General features: G+C 49.8%; 9 protein-coding genes across 9 annotated transcripts; 4 read left to right on the top strand and 5 right to left on the bottom strand.

The window, feature by feature from the left end:
• Positions 1 to 81: 81 nt before the first annotated feature.
• On the bottom strand, positions 82 to 1,346 carry RPL24 (60S ribosomal protein L24; the record flags this gene model as incomplete). The annotated part of the gene is made up of 3 exons (XM_018273949.2): positions 82 to 868; positions 967 to 1,110; positions 1,296 to 1,346. 3 exons carry the CDS (start codon positions 1,344 to 1,346, stop codon positions 584 to 586), a joined length of 480 nt encoding a protein of 159 aa, XP_018131300.1. The 3' UTR covers positions 82 to 583.
• Positions 1,347 to 1,582: 236 nt separating this feature from the next.
• Positions 1,583 to 3,325, top strand: TRM44 (tRNA(Ser) Um(44) 2'-O-methyltransferase). Its single transcript, XM_018273948.2, has one exon. It carries the CDS (start codon positions 1,763 to 1,765, stop codon positions 3,224 to 3,226), a length of 1,464 nt encoding a protein of 487 aa, XP_018131316.1. The 5' UTR covers positions 1,583 to 1,762; the 3' UTR covers positions 3,227 to 3,325.
• VE01_04473 (uncharacterized protein) lies at positions 2,893 to 4,462 on the bottom strand. The gene is made up of 2 exons (XM_018273947.2): positions 4,341 to 4,462; positions 2,893 to 4,111 (listed from the first exon to the last, which is right to left on the bottom strand). Exon 2 carries the CDS (start codon positions 4,074 to 4,076, stop codon positions 3,264 to 3,266), a length of 813 nt encoding a protein of 270 aa, XP_018131305.1. The 5' UTR covers positions 4,077 to 4,111; positions 4,341 to 4,462; the 3' UTR covers positions 2,893 to 3,263.
• EGD1 (Nascent polypeptide-associated complex subunit beta) lies at positions 4,463 to 5,578 on the bottom strand (the record flags this gene model as incomplete). The annotated part of the gene is made up of 3 exons (XM_018273946.2): positions 4,463 to 5,004; positions 5,132 to 5,304; positions 5,547 to 5,578. 3 exons carry the CDS (start codon positions 5,576 to 5,578, stop codon positions 4,763 to 4,765), a joined length of 447 nt encoding a protein of 148 aa, XP_018131304.1. The 3' UTR covers positions 4,463 to 4,762.
• A 713-nt stretch (positions 5,579 to 6,291) lies between these two features.
• On the bottom strand, positions 6,292 to 8,000 carry VE01_04471 (uncharacterized protein). The gene is made up of 2 exons (XM_018273945.2): positions 7,778 to 8,000; positions 6,292 to 7,685 (listed from the first exon to the last, which is right to left on the bottom strand). Exons 1-2 carry the CDS (start codon positions 7,867 to 7,869, stop codon positions 6,464 to 6,466), a joined length of 1,314 nt encoding a protein of 437 aa, XP_018131303.1. The 5' UTR covers positions 7,870 to 8,000; the 3' UTR covers positions 6,292 to 6,463.
• A 135-nt stretch (positions 8,001 to 8,135) lies between these two features.
• VE01_04470 (uncharacterized protein) lies at positions 8,136 to 9,149 on the top strand. The gene is made up of 3 exons (XM_018273944.2): positions 8,136 to 8,233; positions 8,283 to 8,612; positions 8,668 to 9,149. The coding sequence occupies exons 1-3, from the start codon at positions 8,222 to 8,224 to the stop codon at positions 8,752 to 8,754; spliced, it is 429 nt and encodes a 142-aa protein (XP_018131302.1). The 5' UTR covers positions 8,136 to 8,221; the 3' UTR covers positions 8,755 to 9,149.
• A 304-nt stretch (positions 9,150 to 9,453) lies between these two features.
• Positions 9,454 to 13,207, top strand: VE01_04469 (uncharacterized protein; the record flags this gene model as incomplete). Its single annotated transcript, XM_018273943.2, has 8 exons — positions 9,454 to 9,693; positions 9,749 to 9,812; positions 9,861 to 10,542; positions 10,622 to 10,779; positions 10,832 to 11,322; positions 11,387 to 11,839; positions 11,891 to 13,015; positions 13,069 to 13,207. The coding sequence occupies exons 2-8, from the start codon at positions 9,804 to 9,806 to the stop codon at positions 13,205 to 13,207; spliced, it is 3,057 nt and encodes a 1,018-aa protein (XP_018131373.2). The 5' UTR covers positions 9,454 to 9,693; positions 9,749 to 9,803.
• Positions 13,208 to 13,430: 223 nt separating this feature from the next.
• On the bottom strand, positions 13,431 to 16,652 carry VE01_04468 (uncharacterized protein). Its single transcript, XM_018273942.2, has one exon. The coding sequence runs from the start codon at positions 16,539 to 16,541 to the stop codon at positions 13,647 to 13,649; it is 2,895 nt and encodes a 964-aa protein (XP_018131374.1). The 5' UTR covers positions 16,542 to 16,652; the 3' UTR covers positions 13,431 to 13,646.
• Positions 16,653 to 17,180: 528 nt separating this feature from the next.
• Positions 17,181 to 18,120, top strand: VE01_04467 (uncharacterized protein; the record flags this gene model as incomplete). Its single annotated transcript, XM_018273941.1, has 3 exons — positions 17,181 to 17,368; positions 17,419 to 17,705; positions 17,771 to 18,120. The coding sequence occupies 3 exons, from the start codon at positions 17,181 to 17,183 to the stop codon at positions 18,118 to 18,120; spliced, it is 825 nt and encodes a 274-aa protein (XP_018131379.1).
• Positions 18,121 to 18,225: the final 105 nt, after the last annotated feature.

The raw sequence follows: 18,225 nt of genomic DNA, 5'->3' as shown, positions 1-18,225 counted from the left end.
ATGAAGTGAACAATTATAGAGTGCGTGTTTGTGAAGCGCTTGATTCTGAGGTGCATGGTAGAGAAGTTATGGCTAGGAAGCGCTTGATTATAAAATGCATGGTAAGAATTATATTTAAATACTGTTTTCGTACGGCCATAGAAGCAATTCCAATTGGGTTTCTTCGTGCCATGGCTGTTGTGGAGGAAATAGGACCCTGGAGATTATTTGAGAAGCTGGCCTCAGGGGTGGGCTGGGATGGGATGGAGGGGTAGATATATCCGTAGACAAAAGCGTAACAAGCCCAGTCACAAATTTCAAAGACAGTCGACTGTTTCCCTTTCACACAAAACACATCAAGGCAGAGTCTCCGGTTCGGCTGTCGGCAAAATAGCTCGGGTTTGTCGTTTCTCCAATCGTATATCGGCCTTGTATCGACTCCGCCTCGCATTCGTATCACATCCACATTCACACAAAACCGCAAGTAGTCCCGAATACACGTATCAGACTTGCATTGAACAACAGCTACTATGCGCATCCAGCAAGCCCCGTATCACGTAAAAGTTCCCAGCCCGAGCAGTCCCAAACCCATCGTCCCAACGATTTAGCGGGTGTTGGCGGCCACCTTGGCCTGAGCTCCCTTGGAGCCCTGCTTGCTCGTGATCCTCGATCCTCCCTTGGCAGCGTTCGCAGCGGTCTTGGCCTTGTTGGCCTTCTTTGCCGACTCGGCAGCGGACTTCTTCTCCTTGCCGGACGCGATGGCGGCCTTGCGGGCAGCCTCACGCGCCTCGGGGCGTTGTGTGCGGCGCTCCTTGATCACATCGAGCGAGGCGCCGACAATGGCACGCTGGCTCTTGACGGTACGGCGCGAGCGCTTCTTGGCGACTTCCTGTAGTTTCGACGGCGGTTAGCTTCCTCTTCTTCTTTGTTCTTCTTCTATCCTTTTCCCATCTGCGCCGGGGTTGCGCCTTCGGAGTGCTTGCGTACCTCGGAGATACCCTTCTTGTGTTGTCTGCGGAAGAGGACGGTCCATGCGATGCGGCGGGGGTTCTTGCGCTGGAGGAACAGGGACTCGGACTTGCCCTTCTGGAAACGGAAGATCTTGCTGTCGCCGCGGACGTAGATCTTACCCTGCAACACGGAAAACTGTCAGCCTTTCTGTATAATCTGAGATGTGTGCCCTCCCTCGCGGACGCCTGTGTGTGCTCCTTCAATCGCCCAGCCCGGAGCGACAACGACGCGGATTCGCCCCTCGTCATCGCGGCTTCCACCTCTCTGCGTCATGGATTTGGGAGGGGATCGGATTGTATGTGTACCTTTCCAGGGTAGATCTTCGTGCCGGAGAAGGTGTCGTCGTAGGTACGCATCTTGATTTATTTCCTCCGACTGTGTTGTTAGGTGTCGATGGCTGCCGGCTGCTGGCGTCGTTGTCGTTGGCCTCGCGAGATTTCCGTCTGCCCACGGTGGACTTAGGGCAAATGTTCTCGCTTATGAAATTATGCACTAACCAATTAGCGCCAAGAGCCTCAAGAGGTGCAGTTCAATGCCAGGGTCGGGGCGGAGAGGCGGAAAGTCTTGGCATCGGGAACACCAGTAGGAGGGATCAGTTGGAAAATATATTGAAGTCACGTTTTTCATATCTGATTTATGCTAGAGTAGGAATCATTTATTCGCAATTTTACAACTAATTGATTTGGACTTGGCCAATCTTGAGGGCGTATCACTTTTCTCCGTTCGCCTGCCTCTGAAAGTGCATGCATGGAAATACCGACTCTCCGGCTTCATGGCTTTCCAACCTGTGGAATATCAGGTAGAGGCTTCGCCGTTACTACATGATGATAAAGGAAACTTCTGGACGCCGCTCTATAGCCATGATTGTTCTTTCACTCCAGAGATCTTCGGCAAGGTCATGAGGAATCTCATCCTCAATCCAAACCTGAATTCGACCTTCATCGCTCGTGCAGATATCACGTTGGACACTCCGTATACAGATGATGCCGTGTATGACCCCATACCAATGCTTCTCGATGTTTCGGGCTTCACTGTCGATACTGTCACGATCCGGAGTTTGATCCCACGAAACCCGTTGGTTGACAACCCTATGGATCAGACGTGCCTCATATACTCGCAGAAAGGTGAAATAGAGACCAAGTCTCTTGTCATCTATCTCCCCCACTTCAAATCTCCTTCCGAGTCTCCTTTCTATCATCCAGCTGTTCATGGTATAGCCTTTCTCCATACGTTCAATTCAGAGTCTCAGCAAGGGCAAGTCTCTATTCATTATTCGTTCTTTGATTCTGCACCCAAGACAGAGGCTGTCCAACGAACGGCTCTGCACTTGCTCAGGATACTCCATAAACACGGCAACGGGCTGTTGAACGGCTACGTCAAGAAGGTACATCACGACGTTGTTCTACCCCAAGCAAAAACCCAACAGACGTACGCAAAACTCAAGACGATGTATGCCAAGGACCTCATCACATCCTGGGTTGAGGTCACAGATCCCGCAAAGCACGTCTTTGAAGATCTGGGGATAGCCGCATTTTTAATCGAGCTATGGGCAGAAATGTATCCCAACGGCGACAACTGGCCGGGATTTGTGGATATCGGCTGTGGCAACGGTCTTCTCACACATATTCTCATCCAAGAAGGCTACACTGGCTGGGGGTTTGATGCAAGAAAGCGGAAATCCTGGGATACATATTCACCAAAGACACGAGAAAATCTAAAAGAACTCGTGTTGATACCGTCTGTAATACAAAGTCATAACGAAAGTCTCGACAACAAAACAGATTTAACCAATGAGCAAGACACCATTCAAGGAACCCATCCTGGGACCTTCCCAAAAGGAACTTTCATAATATCAAACCATGCCGATGAACTAACGCCGTGGACCCCCATCTTAGCCAACTTGTCCGAGTCGCCTTTCATAGCAATACCATGCTGCAGCCATAACTTGACCGGTGCACGCTTCCGCGCGCCGCCGTCGAAAGAAGCTGGCGTGTCGAGTTCGGCGTATGCTTCATTGGTCGCCTGGGTATCGAAGCTAGCGATAGATTGCGGATGGGAGCTTGAGAAGGAAATGCTGCGAATACCGAGTACAAGGAAAGAATGCTTGCTGGGACGGAGGCGGGTAATGCCATTTTCGGAAATCGATGTGGAGGACGTGATTGCTGCATATGGCGGTGCCTCGGGATGGGAGGAGAACGCGTTGAAATTAGTTAAAGTCGGGCCCAGAGGGCACTAAAGAGTTCTGTCCACGCCAGCTAATTCACTCTAAGAAACTACAAACCCCTCCCTGTCAAGCTGTCAAGTAAAGTCGAAATTAAGTGATCTTTTTGTCGCAGCTTCTCTGCGTCCAATTGGTGCATGTGCTCTAAATTCGTACGCGCATCCCAAAGTGCCTGGCATTCACCGTTTAGATCATCCACGGTCGACTCTAGAAACAGATTGCGTGCCTCTAGGACAATATAGCGTCCCTCTAGAAACAGATTGAGTGCCTTTAGATCCTGATTGCTCGCCTCTAGATCCCGGATCCTAGCGGCCGACTGGATGTCCTCCGCCATATACCCTTTAATCGTCCACCGGGCAGATTCAAGTTTTTCTCTGCGGCGGAAACATTTTCTTAAGAGCTTGCAGAAGTTTCTTTTGTTGAATCTCCACTTGATTCTAGTGCGAGGCGTAGCACCTGTTGTGTTGCCAGCTGGGCTAGAGGAGCCAGCTGTGTTCAAAGGCGCCTCGGTCCCTTGGCAAGCGTCTGTTGCTGCTATCCCCTCGAGAAGATGAGCCTGCCCTCGGTTACCGGCAGACATGAAGTCGCGGGAACTATGAGCAGGAGTCGTGATAGGATCCCAGGCCTCAGCAGCACTAGCATAGGTCCCTGGAATCTGGCTCGGGCCCTGTGGAGGGAGGAGTACCGTTTGGTCCGTATGGAGACAAGGTTGCCCATAACCAGCCGAACGTCCTGCTGATACTTCTGCGCTGGCATTTGTGGAAGCTCGGTTCATCTGTTGAGCAAGGGATGTAGGGAGGCTTTGGGCCGTCGGGCGCATAACGAAGAAGGATGAGCTCGGCGATCCGGAGAGTGGCTGTGCCATATTGGTGGGTGGGAAAGCGACCAGTAGGACTGGCCCTAAATTTCAAAAACCAAGTTTAAATATATGACCAAGAATGAAGCCGATAGAAGTGAGAATGTGCAGTGATGGGGGTGAGAAGATAAACCGCGTTTTGAGACTTTAATGTTGATAGATGTGACCGAAAGTGTAGAAGATGAATATGCAGGTATGGGAATTGGAAAGGGAAGGGGAAAGGGAAAGGACATAATTAAATAGACTATGAGATTTTGATTTGGACTGCCTTACCTCGTCATACCTCATTCGTTTGGATTGGGGGTTCAGTTATCACAGTCGATATGGAAACGGCGCTCATAGAGTAGCGTGCCGCCGGTCGAATTATAGTTCAACGCCAGCAGTTTAGCATTGTGACTCCCACATAAACACACCACATTATTCTCACCTGGCGTATCAACGCATATTCAAGCAGATTGGACATTGGAAGATTGACTGTGGCTGTATTCGAAGAGTTTTGTACAAGCAAGTCATCAAGAGCCTACTTCGCCCTTCGAATGACCCCCCAAGATCTGTTCTGCCAGGCTGAGACACAAATCCATCCACGCATGTGCGCCCAAAACAGCCTATCGCATCACCTCAGCAGCCATCCTTGCGTACTGGCGCCACAGTAGCGTCCCATCCATCCTGCTCGGCTTTTAACTTTTTTTAAGCGCTTACTCGACATCGACCTTCTCGTCGAAAGTCTCGCCGGCAACCAAGTCTGGGATGTCGTCATCGTCCTCCTTCTCCTCACCCTCCTTCTTCTGCATCGACTGGTAGCTCTCGGCCAGCTTGCGGAGCGAGGCCAGGGAGTCGGGGCCCAGCTGGTTCAGGATGCCGGGTACGAGCTCGGTAAGCTCCTTGTCCTCACCGTTACCGTAGATGGCGAAGGTGTTGGATGGGACAGCGGCGTGCACTATTTGTATATTGTTAGCCTCGTAGCTCGTATTTCAATACACCGCCTTGTATGTTGCCGCATAATGTATTTCCGTCGGATATGTGGCCTTGAAGAGGCTGTCGGGTAGAAAGTTGGATGTACATACCCTTTGGTGCAGCGAAGTGGATAACGTTTCCGTCGGCCTTGAACATGTTGACCTCCTCGATGGCCTGGATGGGCTGCACGTTGATCTTCTTAAGAGCGGTCTGGAGCTTCTTGTCGTCGACACCAAAGTTCTTTGGCTTGGACTTGACCTTACGTCTCGGGGTACCCTTTCCGCTATAATCCCACAATTGTCAGCCTCAATCCATCAATTTCGTCTGTCCCTGATGCCTCCTCTCCATCATTTGTGCCTGGTTCGTCTTTCGGAGATAGATGGGTCGAGGTTTGGAAATCTGCTTACCCTACAAAGATATGTCAGCAGGGGTGTCGGTGAAGGATGAACTGCCTTCCACGCTCTTCAAAGCTTGCTATTCGGCTCATCTCGGGGTCAGAAGTTCAACTCACCAATGCGCACCGACTGCTGCATCTTCTTCAGCTTGTCCATATCCATGATGGCGGTTGTGTTGGGGGTGGACTGAGGGAGAAGGATGACTGTAGGGCAACCTGTTAGCACTTGGAAGTCGTATCGGAAGTCGTAATGTCGAAAATCCGATCAATGGGCGTTGGAAGGGACACGTACAAGTCGCTGTTTCCACAATAATTCAATAATTTGACCGTCGTCGTCGTGTCGTTGACAAGGGAGATGGCGCATTGGCTTTGTGGGCGCCAAGACTTCACACTAAGCGAAACGAATCTACGCTTCGACGGAGTACTATGTGGGGAGCCGCGGTCATGACATGAGCGACCTTGATTCACTTGGATATACATTATTATTTTATTTACTTCTAAAAACAATTATAATACTGCCTCTATATATTTGTATATTACAATCTGGTAAATAAAATGGCGTTGAGCTCAATATGCTGTCGGCTCTTCGGTTGAAGGCTCCAAATTTGTGGCGTCATTTCTGGGGAAGGTACACCGAGGAATGAGAAAACATCAGAATATCACTCTAAAAGATATCGTTGGTTTTATATAAATATTCAACGGGGCATATCTGTATGCCTGGCTTTGCGGGCAATTGATTTTAGTTGATGGCAGTGAGAAATAATATTTTCTGATTTAGTATATTTTTATTTTTATTTATTAAATGTATTCGACAAACATATACTCTTCAAAGCGAGGAATCACTACAATTGAACATTCTTTAGGACATAGATTTAAGCCGAATAGTACGAATATTATATTTTCCTTGTATAATAACCTACAATACCCCTTTCTAACATTACATACAATGCCTCCACCCCTCCTTGCCTCCCGTGGCATGGCCGTATAATATACTCCCGCTGAAAAACTTCCCGACTCCATCCACATCATCGCATTCTACCATTCGAGACTAGTCATCCTTATTGCTGCCTGCGATATCACCGCCGAAAAACCCGAGCCAGAAATCGAGCCACCACATAAGCCTCCAGTAGAAGCTGGCAAGCGCCCAGTCAAATTCCCCATCATCCTTCCTCGGCACCTCGCTCCCAATGATATCTCCAGTAATCCAGCTGATGACGGGTATGCTGGCAAGTAGTTTCTGTGAATAACTTTGTTGTGGAAGCAAGGCATCTGATGCAGGCAGGAGCTGCATTTTCTTCGCTGTAGGAATACGTCGGCAGAACACATCGTCATCCTTACTCCTGGCAGGTGGTTGAGGTCCAGCCGCGAGGGTTGAAGTTGATTGTGTCTCGCTAATCGTCGCAGTGTCCAGAGTAACCTCACTCGTATCTGGACTTGGGGGGCTAGGAATACTAGCCCACCTGCCTGCACTTGAAATCGTCGAATTCCTCGGCATGCTTCCAAATGGCCTGTCCCTCCCTGCAGCAGACCAATCTTTCCGCCCAGCCGCGGCTCCGAGTGTATGCCTTTCCCTCCCTCCATATCCCGGCGCTGGTACTGCGTCGAGCTCTGTTGGTGGTCCGCCTCTCCATAACTCTGCGTAAACACTGAATCCCATAACCGTTTGTGGGCTTTCTTCAATCGCCACCTCCGCTGCTTCCTCGCTTTCGAATGTGATCTTGATCCAGTTTTCGCCACCAGCAAAGCTTAAAGCTTTCGCCCTCTCTTCTGGCGTCAGGGTCCTGGCTCTCAGCGCGGTTGGATCTCCGCGACCGGCCTTGAATTTCAGCTGTGATAGAGCTGGGTCCCGTGGGTAGTCTTCAAGAATCGTGCCTGCAAGAGTCTCGTAGTGGGAAATGGCCGCATATTGTTGTGCGCTGGGAAATCCACGGAGGATGACCTCGGTTGGGATGCGGTGGACGGGGTGGTGTACGAGGTTCGGCTCATGGTCCGTGTCGCTGTTGCGATCAAGTTGCGATACAGGTTGTGTGAGGCTTTGCTGTGAACCTGAGGGCCGGCGAGATTTATCTGTGGCTGAACTGCCTGAGGGCGTCGGCTTTTTGGTGAGTTCGGCTACGTATGAGGAGAAAATCGCATCTGCAACAAGAATATTCGGGTCTTCTTTCCTGGCTGGCGTTCCTGTCTTTGAGCGCGAACGCCTGACCGATCGTCCAAAGGAGCCGCTTTCGGGGATGGGCTTGCGTGCGCGGGTGTTGTGTTGGGTTTCCGAGCTGTGGGAGTTGAGGTCAGCAAAAGGTTCAGCAGGGTCATTGGCCTGGTCGTGATGATATTGAGGATGAGATGGAAGGCGAGGAGGACATACCCAGGGAAGACCATCGCATATGGGCGCTGGATCCCGTCTTCTCCTACATATAATTCGTCGTCCGGAACATTGTGAAGAATGAGAGGAGGCATCGCGGCTGTTTATATTATGAGGAGGACTTATAAACAAAGAAGAACCTGGATGGCTGCGACGTGAAGTAGTTGTGAGGGGAGAAAATCCGATCTGTTGCTGAGGTCGCTGTCGCAGCGATTTATTGTTGATGAACTTCGCGATTTCTGCTGATCCCTGGAGCAACGCGATTCGTCGTCCTGCAGGGGTTTAAGGGAAGGAGTTATTCCGTACCGAGCCGCCTATGTCATAGCTCCACAACCTCGACATCAAGGTTGACTGTGTTTGACTACATAATACCATTTATTTACAACCCACGAACTGTGAGAAACATTAAAACAATTATAACAATCAATTGCCAATAGATACTTCAAGATGTTCAGATTTGTACGTATGCCGCCGTCTTGGGTCGAGAATGGAGCTAACAACCAACCAGCGCAAAGGCCTCGACGTGATTACGCTGTTCCACAGCCCAACTGCCCCAGCTTCGATGAGAGTCCACAGTCTCTTGAAGCAAGCTTCAGCGGCCGCTGGAGAGACAGCTACAGAGGACCAAGCGAGCGACCACACGCAACAGACAAAGAGCAGCGTTCAGACGGAATTCGAGCTCAACGTTATTGAAGACGCCCCGACCCCGGATCAGCTGAAGAGCATTCTCGAATACGTCGGAGAGAATGGAGCTGGCAAAGTCGTCCAGGGAGCAACGAGTGGGAAGGATGCCTTCACAAAGTGGAAGAAAGATAAGGGTAGCTTCCAACGGCCATTGGTAAGCTCCCAGCGGTTGGAATGGCGTGGCATGGCGGCAGGCTAACAGAAGGTAGACGGTCGACTGGAACAACGGAAAGGTGGTGGCAGGTGCAAATGAATCGGAGATCCTGAAATTGTTGGAATCGCTGCCAAAGGAATGATTTTGAATTTAGCGTTCCTACACGGGCATTTCCCGTCTGTCTCTCTCGATACCTCAAGTGAAGGTGTCAAGAAGTGTGATTATATAGATTGATTTGGCCTCGTGGCGGGTTGATAAATTTCACTCCACTCTTTCCAGGCTTACGAGCAAATTAAGTAAATAGCGAACCCAAGGTGGTTTTGAATGTGCAGAGTCAATATGCTTCTTTCAATTCTTGGCGGGGACCTGTGGTAGCAGCAGAGAGCGGTTTGTACAGTATGTTTCATGATCAATAACAACCCCTTATCATATTACCAGCAGTCTCATTATCGTAGTTTGTTTGCATCGTTGGTTATATGGGATTGGATACTGATCTGAGAATGGGTGGCTTCATACGGACTGCCGTTTTGGAGAGAAAGTGAAATATAATCCAAGCACTTGCAGCTTGAGTCGAGAAGGATCAATGATGCTGCTATAGTCTGAAGCTGCCAGTTATCTCCTTCTCGTTAAATCTACTGCCGTGGCTCTGTCGCGCTTCCAATATCATCAAGAAGAAGTGGAAGTGGAAGTGAATTCTGTTTTTTGTTCTCTTTGTTTATGTTCGCTAGCTTCTGCTCCTGCCTCCCTCCTATCTGAGTGTTTAATTTTAGAACTGCACAACTGGGTGGCACCTTCCTGCTGGATAGCTGGCACTCAACGCTCGACGCTCTTATCGTGGACGCGTCTTCACTCCTCCCTCCTCCCTCTTCTCTCCTTCTTTCTTAACTTTCTCTTTCAACTTCTCTCCCGACTTCTCTCTCAACTTTTCTCCCAACAACTCTTGCAACTTCTCTCTCAAACATGGTCGACACAGCGTCGTAACTATTGAAATTCAACACAAGAATCCACAAGGAGCCTTTATTTGGCCCCTCCTTATTTAAATTGGCTTGACAGTTCTGTGCCATCTATAAGACGGCTCCAGGTCAGTGCTGTTTATCTACTCCAATTATAAATCATGTTCTCAACACCCAATACAGATAATCTCAGCTTCAGCTTCAATATCTGCAGCTCGTGCCCTCTGATCTGACCTACATGATGAATGTATGTCATTCCTGGTCACCAGTCTAAGCTTCATTTCTAATCTTGTAGGCTCTTACGCCTCTTTCGGATTTCGCCCCGCAGAGGCTGCCCATGGCACCGCCAATGCCGCCCACTGGCTTCATTGACCTGCCTGTCGTCCCAGGATATGTGCCTCCTGAGCTGTTCACCAATTTCCCGCCAAATGCTCCTGCTTTCTTCTCGACCAACCTCAGATCACGCTCAATTCGACTTGTACCAAAACCGGCACCACAATATGCGGTCCGAACCAATAATCCAAACGATATCTACGAAAGAGCCAATTTCTATCGAGATAAATATCCAGGTTTCGTTCATACTATTCAATCTTTGCCGATTGCCTGGGAAGATCTATACACTTACTTTGATCCCTTGGATATCTGGATGGAGGGAGCCGGCTTCTGCTTCAACGTCATCCACCGTCTCGCAGCTACCAATATCGAGAAGAGACGACAGATAGAGTCATTCGTCAACGAATGGTCTGTAGTCAATCTCGCAAAGCTTGCCAGAGTCCCCCCCAACACACCTGTCATGGCGGTATTTGAACCCGAAGATTATCAGTACTTCGACTTCGATAACTTGCCTCGTACTGATATGGTTGACGTATGCAATTTTCTTGCTCAACGGTGCTATGCTCTGCAACCACAACTCCAGCTTATCAGAGAAGGCCTCGCGCGGTCCGTGGAAATCGATGGAAATAATTTTGCTCCCCCAGGTTAGTTAAGATCAACAAATCACCGCTGCACTATACTATTTGCCACCATTTGAACGAAAAATAACATAATTCCGGGCAGTTCCAACTCGACCAGGCCCAAAGGCCCAACACCAGATTCCATGGCAGGAATCTCCAAATTCAGACGCAATAGGTCTTGGGATTGCTTCTGCCAGAGAGTCTGCCGGAGAATATCATGTGCACCGACGTGAGGTCTCGCTCGAAAAGAATCGCGGCATGGTGAGGAGAACGGATAACCCTTCGCTCTCATGTATACTAACTATTTGCCAAGGTCCGCTACTCTCAAGTTTCGCAGACGAAAATCGAACCGATTTACACGTATAATCCGCATAGAATCTCTCGGAGTAGACCTATGTCTCTGGCTGGACCGATTCCAACGGCCTATACGCCACCTCGCGACTTCAAAGACCGAGCATTAGCCAACGATAATGACCAGGATCGTGTAATATCCGGTTCCAAGCCTGGAGTGAACCGGAACAGGGCCTATTCAAATGTACCCAGGAACAAAACCTTTACAAAGTACGAGGCTGCAGCAATCGTTGAAGTAAAAACTGCGATTCCAGATACACAGAATCCTGCGGAGAAATATTATTATATTCAAAACTCCGCGACCCTCGTGAACGCCGTAATCGAAGAAGGTCGCTCGATCTATATACGGGGGTTTACAGACGACGAGTTCACTTCAGATCTTGTTCCAACAATGATGGAGTGTTGCGGAGAGATCGAGGGATACAGACCCCTCAAGGACTTTGCATTTATGACGTAAGTTATTGAACCCTCGGCCATGTTTTCGTTGCCTTTACGCGGATTCTAACCCTTATTTTAGCTTCAAAGCCGATACGAGTGCTACAGAGGCAATCCAACGCTTCAACGGATTCTTTTATGATGGCAGAGTATTGATAGTTGCACCCTATCGGAGAAAGGCAGAGATTGATAATCGGAATGGGCCAAATCGCCACCGAGGAGACTCGTTTAGAGGCAACCAGCGCTACATGAGCGATCATACTGGAGATTCATCTGAAGCTGGTGAGCACAGGCGAACTTATAAAACCACCGAAAGGGACCAGAATGCCAGCGTTTCAAACAATGGAGATCAAATGCCGAGAAAAGAAGCCAACACGCCTTCAAAACGATACAATACGCCATCCAAACAGAATCTTACGATTAAGAAGGCATATATTGAAAGTGGCACTACGCCCAGGGGTGGAAAGGGCCACCGATCGACAAGCTCAGGCCAGTCAACCAAGACGACGAAGTCTTTTGACACAGGAAAGCTACGGTAAGTAATGTCCATATCTACAATTTGGCAGATACTGACTGAATACGACAGAAACGACAGCATCCCTGGCATTCCAACCAGTAAGGGGTCACTTGCTGTTTCTGAGAACCTCTCTGTGCCCGAGGAAGGAAAATATGGGACCTCATTCAGCAGCTACAGTTCATCCTTTACTCACAAGGAAAGCATATTTGATGAATCGCCAGCTGAAACCTTGCTCTACCACACTATGAAGAATTCTGAGAGCTCGTCTGGCAACAAGGAAAGTTTTATTAGCAGCGACGTTCTCTCAGCTTCCCCCGAGCGTCGTGATCCCAGCACGACCATGGGAGAATCGGATAGGCTTGGAAAAAAGAAAAAGAAAAAGCTTAAGAGCATTGATTTCATTGCAATTGCCACTGGTGGCACTGGCCACTCGACACGCAAGACGGCAGCTGAGGTGATGAGTGCCGAGGCATTGAAATCTGAGGGCATATCTGATGCAAACAACGACGACGCTGGCTCTTACAACCCCCCCAAACTAGATTCAGAGACAAAAGACGAAGAATCGTCCACGCAACCCACTTCGAATAAAGGCCTGGCAGGAGTCGGCGAGTTTGGAGGCAGATCACCTTTGAAAAGGCCCACGAAGGTGAACCGTGGTTCTCCTAGAAAGTTAACCACGGACGAGGGGTCGCCCAGATCCTCAAAGAAAAAGCATGGCAAGACGGACAGTAACAACTCATCTCTTGGTATCGAGACCAGAGTGAAGAAGTATGAAGGCTACGAACTAACTACGAATGAGATTATTTACAACCCTGGTGAAGCCCCTCAGTCAGAGGCTGGAAATCAAGTGAAGGTCAAGTTTTTTAAAAGAAACAAGTCCAACATCGACCTCAAAGAGAACACACACTCCGAACGTGTCCTTCCAGCTACAGAGGTCAATATACTCACCGACCCCACGCACTGGCCGAGTCTTGGAGAAGAAAAGCCCAGTTTCCGAATCGACCAAAGCACTACTGGCCATTTAACCATGGCGCTGTTGAACCCCGCGCTGGATGAATGCGTGGTGACAGCGAGGAGGAATTCTATGGCAGCCATTATTTCTCAAAAAACCAGAATCGTTCCTGCAGTACCACTGCTCCTTCGATCCGTGACAATGGCTGAGACGAGGTCTGTCAGCAGTGATTCAGCTAAGAGGTACTTTATTATCTATATTTCTAACTCTAATTTATTTGCTGATATAATTGCAGCGACGACACGATAATCACTGTCGCCAACACCACAGGAACCAGACTCTGGCCTGCAGTAGTGAAGTGGGCCGGGAAGCCTCCAAGCGCAGACGTCGTTGAAAATCAGCCCGAATCAGCCGCCCCCGCCAGCTGCCCGTAGTATTATATTTGATAGAGTGGACGTTGCTATCTCCTTTTGCGCACGGGATTAGTGAGAATGGAAGGGTAGGGAGCATGAGCCTGAATTATAAATAGAGATTTGTTGTGCCTTGAGCACGTACGGAACTGGCGGCAAATAGTGGCTACACTGGGTAGGCTTTGAAAAGGGGGAGACTAAAATGGCAAAATGTGTCGGTGAGTGGGATCCGAATGTTATTGTAGTACGGAGAGTATACAGATGAAGAAGTCATATGGCTTCCAAGATGGTTTCTTTTGACCAAAAGTAAGGGACGTAGAAAACACACGATATTTGTCGTTGATTTACATACTAAAATTCCCCTTCTACCAATATTTCCGAGGGGGATCTCCCATACACCCCTTCTAATTTTGGTATCAATTCCAAAACGCCCGCTTCCATGTCATAAGTCCAAACCAACACATTAGAATTTCCCTTCAAGCCTGATATCCCTTGAGCTACTCCCAACCCTTATCGTAAACGCCCCGTCAATAGGCATGACCCAGTTTTGCTCCCTCACATCCCAGAAGCTCAGATCTCTTCGAGTTAACTTGAAATGGACATCCTTTATCTCTCCCGGCTTCAAGTTTATCTTCTCAAAGCCTCTCAGCACTTTAACTGGGAAGTCACTCATATCAGTGTCGAACCAGCCACCTCGTCTCATCCCACCCATGGAGTCGCTAGGAACTGGGGACTTGGGGTATGATAAATACAACTGTGCAACTTCTGCGCCAGACACCCCGCCGGTGTTTTTCAGGGTCACGGACACGGTAGCATGGACATCGAAGAGTGATGGGTTGCCACCCTCGCCGCCACCGGCTTGGGATGGCAGCTGTGTCGTATTGTAGCCATCTGGGTATGGATATGGCCCTGTAGTAATATCCGATACGTTGTCGATGTAGGGATAAATGTACTTTGCTAACCTTCTGAAGCCAGAAGGGTACAGCGCAGATGAGGGGTCGGGAAGTGTTTGATCATAAGTTGGTGGAGCTGTAGCATTTGGCCGCAGGTCAGGTAGTGCCGACTTCCCCTTGACGGTAGTGACCTGAATATCGCTATACTCAAACTTGGTGTAGGAGAGACCAAATCCAAACTCGAAGCGTGGTGTGATGTCATATTTGTCAAAGTGTCTGTAGTCGATGTAGATCCCTTCAGAGAAGTTTTGCTGCGGGATCGGCGCATTGGGCAAATAGAGAACCTTGGCTCCACTCCCGTAATCGTCGAGACTCTTTCCAATTGTGTATGGAAGTTTACCGCTCGGGTTCGCGTCGCCGAAAAGGATATCGACGAGGGCATTGCCACTTTCTTGGCCAGGAAGATGAGCCATAACCACGGCTTTAACGCCGGGAAGATCAATCCAACTTTCCATCAACACAGGGCCAACGGCGTGAACAACGACAATAGTATCGCCTTTCCCGCCACCACAGCCGTTTGTTACCTGCTGGACAAGCTTATCACCATCCTTGTGTAATTTGAGGTCATTTCGATCGCCCGCAATGCCATCGGATTTCTTGTAGCCCTCGCCCGAGTCAGCGTTCACGAACACGATACAAATATCTTGGTCCTTCAGCATCGACGAGCTTCCCGGTGGCGCCTTGTTGGTCAATGAGTCGGTTACGTCGACTTTGGCCTTATCAACGGCCGCCTTGATCGCAGAAACTGGCGTAATGAGATACGGAAACTCAACGGCCCCAGAGCCCCATCCAGATCCTAGAGTTCCCTGGTTACAGGCGCGATCCTCGCAAGCATTTGGCCCATTTCCTGGCCCAGAGTCCTCCCCGAATATGCCAACTCTAAATTTCCTGTCCTGTGTCGCACCTTCTGGCCACCCCACACGGCTGAGAGGCAAGATGCCACTGTTTTTGAGCAACACTGTCCCTTGTATTGCCACCTCCTTTGCGATTTCGGCGTGGGAATTTTCCTCTTCGCCTTGAACATTGACAAACTGATTGACAATTTGAAGGTTGGTGTCATCTGGGCTACCATGATGAAGACGTCCTTTGGCATCATTCGTCCACGACGAGAAGTTTGGTCCCTTTCGGTCAAATTTAGATTCGTCATCCTGTCCGAGTTGGTACCATGCTGCGACAATACGGGTCACCATATCGTTCAGCCGAGATACAGGCACAGAGCCGTTGAGAACCGACTTGGTAAGTTCAGGGCCCCAGAGCGACTGGCCGTTTGCCCAAACAAGACCATCTCCTGGCATGCTCATGTCCAACCCTGCCAATGTGCTCGCCACCCCAGCGCGCTGCGCCAGCCAGTCGGACTGGACGAATCCTTGAAATCCAAGTTCGTCCTTTAGAATACCATTTAGCAACTTGCTATTGGCGCAAGAGTATGAGTTGTTCGTCATCTGGTAACTGCACATGACACTTGCAACGCCAGCTTTAACGGCATCAGCGAATGGCCATAGGTAGAGCTCGTGCAAAGTCCTGTCGCCAATGTTTGAGCTGAGGGCGTTTGGGATGGCCCATTCCCGAGCCTGTCGGAAGTGTTCTTGCTCATTCCCAATGTAGTGCTTAATTGTAGCCATGACTCCTTCTCCCTGGATGCCTTTGACCGTCTCGGCGGCAGCAACGCCCTGGAGGTAGGGATCGGCTCCAAACCCTTCCCAGTTCCTGCCACCCGCAGGCATACGCCCAAGTGGCCCCACGCAGGGGCCAAGGAGAACATTGATGCCCTTCAAGCGCGCTTCCTGGCCGTGCGCTTTCCCCCTTGCATACATCAACGTTCTGTTCCACGTAGCGCCAACTGTCAACCCCGCTGGGAATGCTGTAGCATTGTCGGCAAATCTAATGCCCAGAGGTCCATCTTGGAGCGCTAGGCTTGGGAAGCCGACATGTGTAGCTGGCGCAGTGTTGCCTACTGCGAGGCCCATCTGCCAGCCTACTCCAGTCGACACATTTACTTTTTCCGGTATTGTCATCTTCTCAACCAGTTTGGCAGCTTTGGCATAGCTCTCTTTCCACGGCGTGTCGATTTCTCCTCCGAGTGGGGATGGATACCATGGCGGCGACTCGCCGTCAACCGGCACCATGTTGTAAACCCACCATCCGCCCCCACTAACCACGATTCCGATTATTATGACCACCACGGCGATCATGAGGCAGCATTTTGAGCGGCGGGTGCAGCTCCGGCGGAGCTTCGACAAGGGCTTCATTTCGGAAGACTCTGTAGAAGGTGGCTCCTGGTACTTCAGGTAATCGGTTGCATCGAGGTCGGAGTCGGAAGAGGATCGATATGCTTGGTCGAGCGACGGACGCAAGAGACCTTCACGACTCTCACTGGCGCCGTCAGTGACTGTGTTTCGAACCATGTCGTAAAAAATGCAAGTCACGTCAACAACCACGACCACGGCAACACTGCTGAAGATGTGTTGCTGTTCAGACGAGGCTATCCACAATATCTACGATGTCCACGATTGAACCCACAGCTGAGTACAACCCCAGCTTTCTGGTGCACGGGCGCCTTGGTAGCAGCTTGTTTGCGGCCCCACTTGTTTGCTGTGCTGTTTGTTTGACGAACTTGGCAATCCGTCCTGTCAATCCGTAACCCCTTGATAAATACGAACACGTGACTGTCAACAGGATATTCAAGATGTAAAGGGAAAGAACCCCCTGGGACACGGCGCAATTGCCTAAATAGTGGACAAATAGCTCAGCTCAAAGACATTTAAGTAGGAGCGGAGGCTAGGGGAAAATACAAAGCAGTCTCTCCATCCTCGTTCTACCCTACCTATACTGCAATTCTGTCTGTGAAGCTCACACACGTTTCTTACTTTTACATCAAGAGATCAGATTCATAACCTCCCCCAACAGGAAGTGTGAAGACCGGTAGGTATAACTATAAACTATCAAGTGGAAGTGGTTGAGTGATCCCCCGTCAGATGGGAAACCCCAGCACGCAAGTATAGGAAAGCAATATACAGCGTCTCTCCAGAAAGCAATCACTGAATATGGCCTCCCATGCCAACGAAAACTTAGATTACGATATCTCAGAGCTGGTGAGGACGGATCTGAGAGAGAAGCTTCTTCCTCCGATTGTAGCAGAGATCTTGTCCTCCCCACCCTTTGTCAAGATCTCGGGTGTCGCCAATGTGCGGGATATCAGCAGAACTAGGACGGCTGTCAACATACGCCAAGGGTTTGCCTACCGCTCTGGTTCCCTGGCCAAATTAGAGGCTTGGGAATGAGAAAGCTGGTCGTTGACGTTGGTGTGAAGACAATCTTCGACCTTCGAAAACCCTCTGAGAGAGAGAAATATCCCGGCCCCGAAATTCCACGCGCCGAGACTGTATGGCTGGCCTATGCGAAAACTCCACAAAAAACGGACATGAAGGCCTTTGCCAAAGACGATGGTGGGGTATCTGCCTTTGTAGATATGTACGACGATGCTCTCAAAGTCCTACAGCCAACGTTTAGGGCAGTGTTTACACACGTCAGGGACCAACCGAATAAGCCATTTCTGTTCCATTGCACTGGTGAGTTCCAGTGAAGAACCTTATTCGGAGAATGGCCTCAAGCTGACAGCTTTTCCTCACACTAGCCGGAAAGGACCGAACCGGAGTCCTCGCTGCACTCATTTTGCAACTCGTCGGTGTCCCCAGAGATCACATTACTCACGACTACCTCCTCAGTCGTGTTGGCACTGAGCCTGTTCGACAGTCGCTTTCTAGTTCGCTTCAGGCTGGCGTGAACGATAGAGGCTCCAACCCAACCCACTTCAGCCCCGGCATGTTGGCGTTCATGAGCGTGAAAGGCACCACAATTACCACGTTTGTCGAGTCGATCGAATCTCGGTTTAAGGAGGGCATCGTCGGCTACCTCAAGACTGATCTCGGATTTACCGAGGAAGATATCGAAAAGATGCGAGTCAACTTGGCGCCATCCCATTGAAGCCCGGTCATTAGAGTGTGGCTGTTGACATTGTTTCAGAAGTGCACAGAATCGAAGGCGTTGAGAGAACAGACTTCCACCCATACACGATAGAAATTAGCATCT

The sequence above is a fragment of the Pseudogymnoascus verrucosus genome (genome assembly GCF_001662655.1).
Source record: "Pseudogymnoascus verrucosus strain UAMH 10579 unplaced genomic scaffold scaffold_16, whole genome shotgun sequence".
Classification (NCBI taxonomy): domain Eukaryota; kingdom Fungi; phylum Ascomycota; class Leotiomycetes; order Thelebolales; family Thelebolaceae; genus Pseudogymnoascus; species Pseudogymnoascus verrucosus.
The sequence above is the reverse complement of the archived record's forward strand: the minus strand, read 5'-3'. Positions and strand labels throughout refer to the sequence as shown.

Bases quoted from the DNA above. Each gene is read 5' to 3' on its own strand.
- TRM44 (XM_018273948.2), top strand. From the start codon at position 1,763: ATGGCTTTCCAACCTGTGGAATATCAGGTAGAGGCTTCGCCGTTACTA.
- VE01_04473 (XM_018273947.2), bottom strand. From the start codon at position 4,076: ATGGCACAGCCACTCTCCGGATCGCCGAGCTCATCCTTCTTCGTTATG.
- VE01_04471 (XM_018273945.2), bottom strand. From the start codon at position 7,869: ATGCCTCCTCTCATTCTTCACAATGTTCCGGACGACGAATTATATGTA. The intron at 7,686-7,777 runs GTATGTCCTCCT...CAACTCCCACAG, and splicing joins TATGCGATGGTCTTCCCTGG to CTCGGAAACCCAACACAACA.
- VE01_04470 (XM_018273944.2), top strand. The intron at 8,613-8,667 runs GTAAGCTCCCAG...AACAGAAGGTAG, and splicing joins GTAGCTTCCAACGGCCATTG to ACGGTCGACTGGAACAACGG.
- VE01_04468 (XM_018273942.2), bottom strand. From the start codon at position 16,541: ATGGTTCGAAACACAGTCACTGACGGCGCCAGTGAGAGTCGTGAAGGT.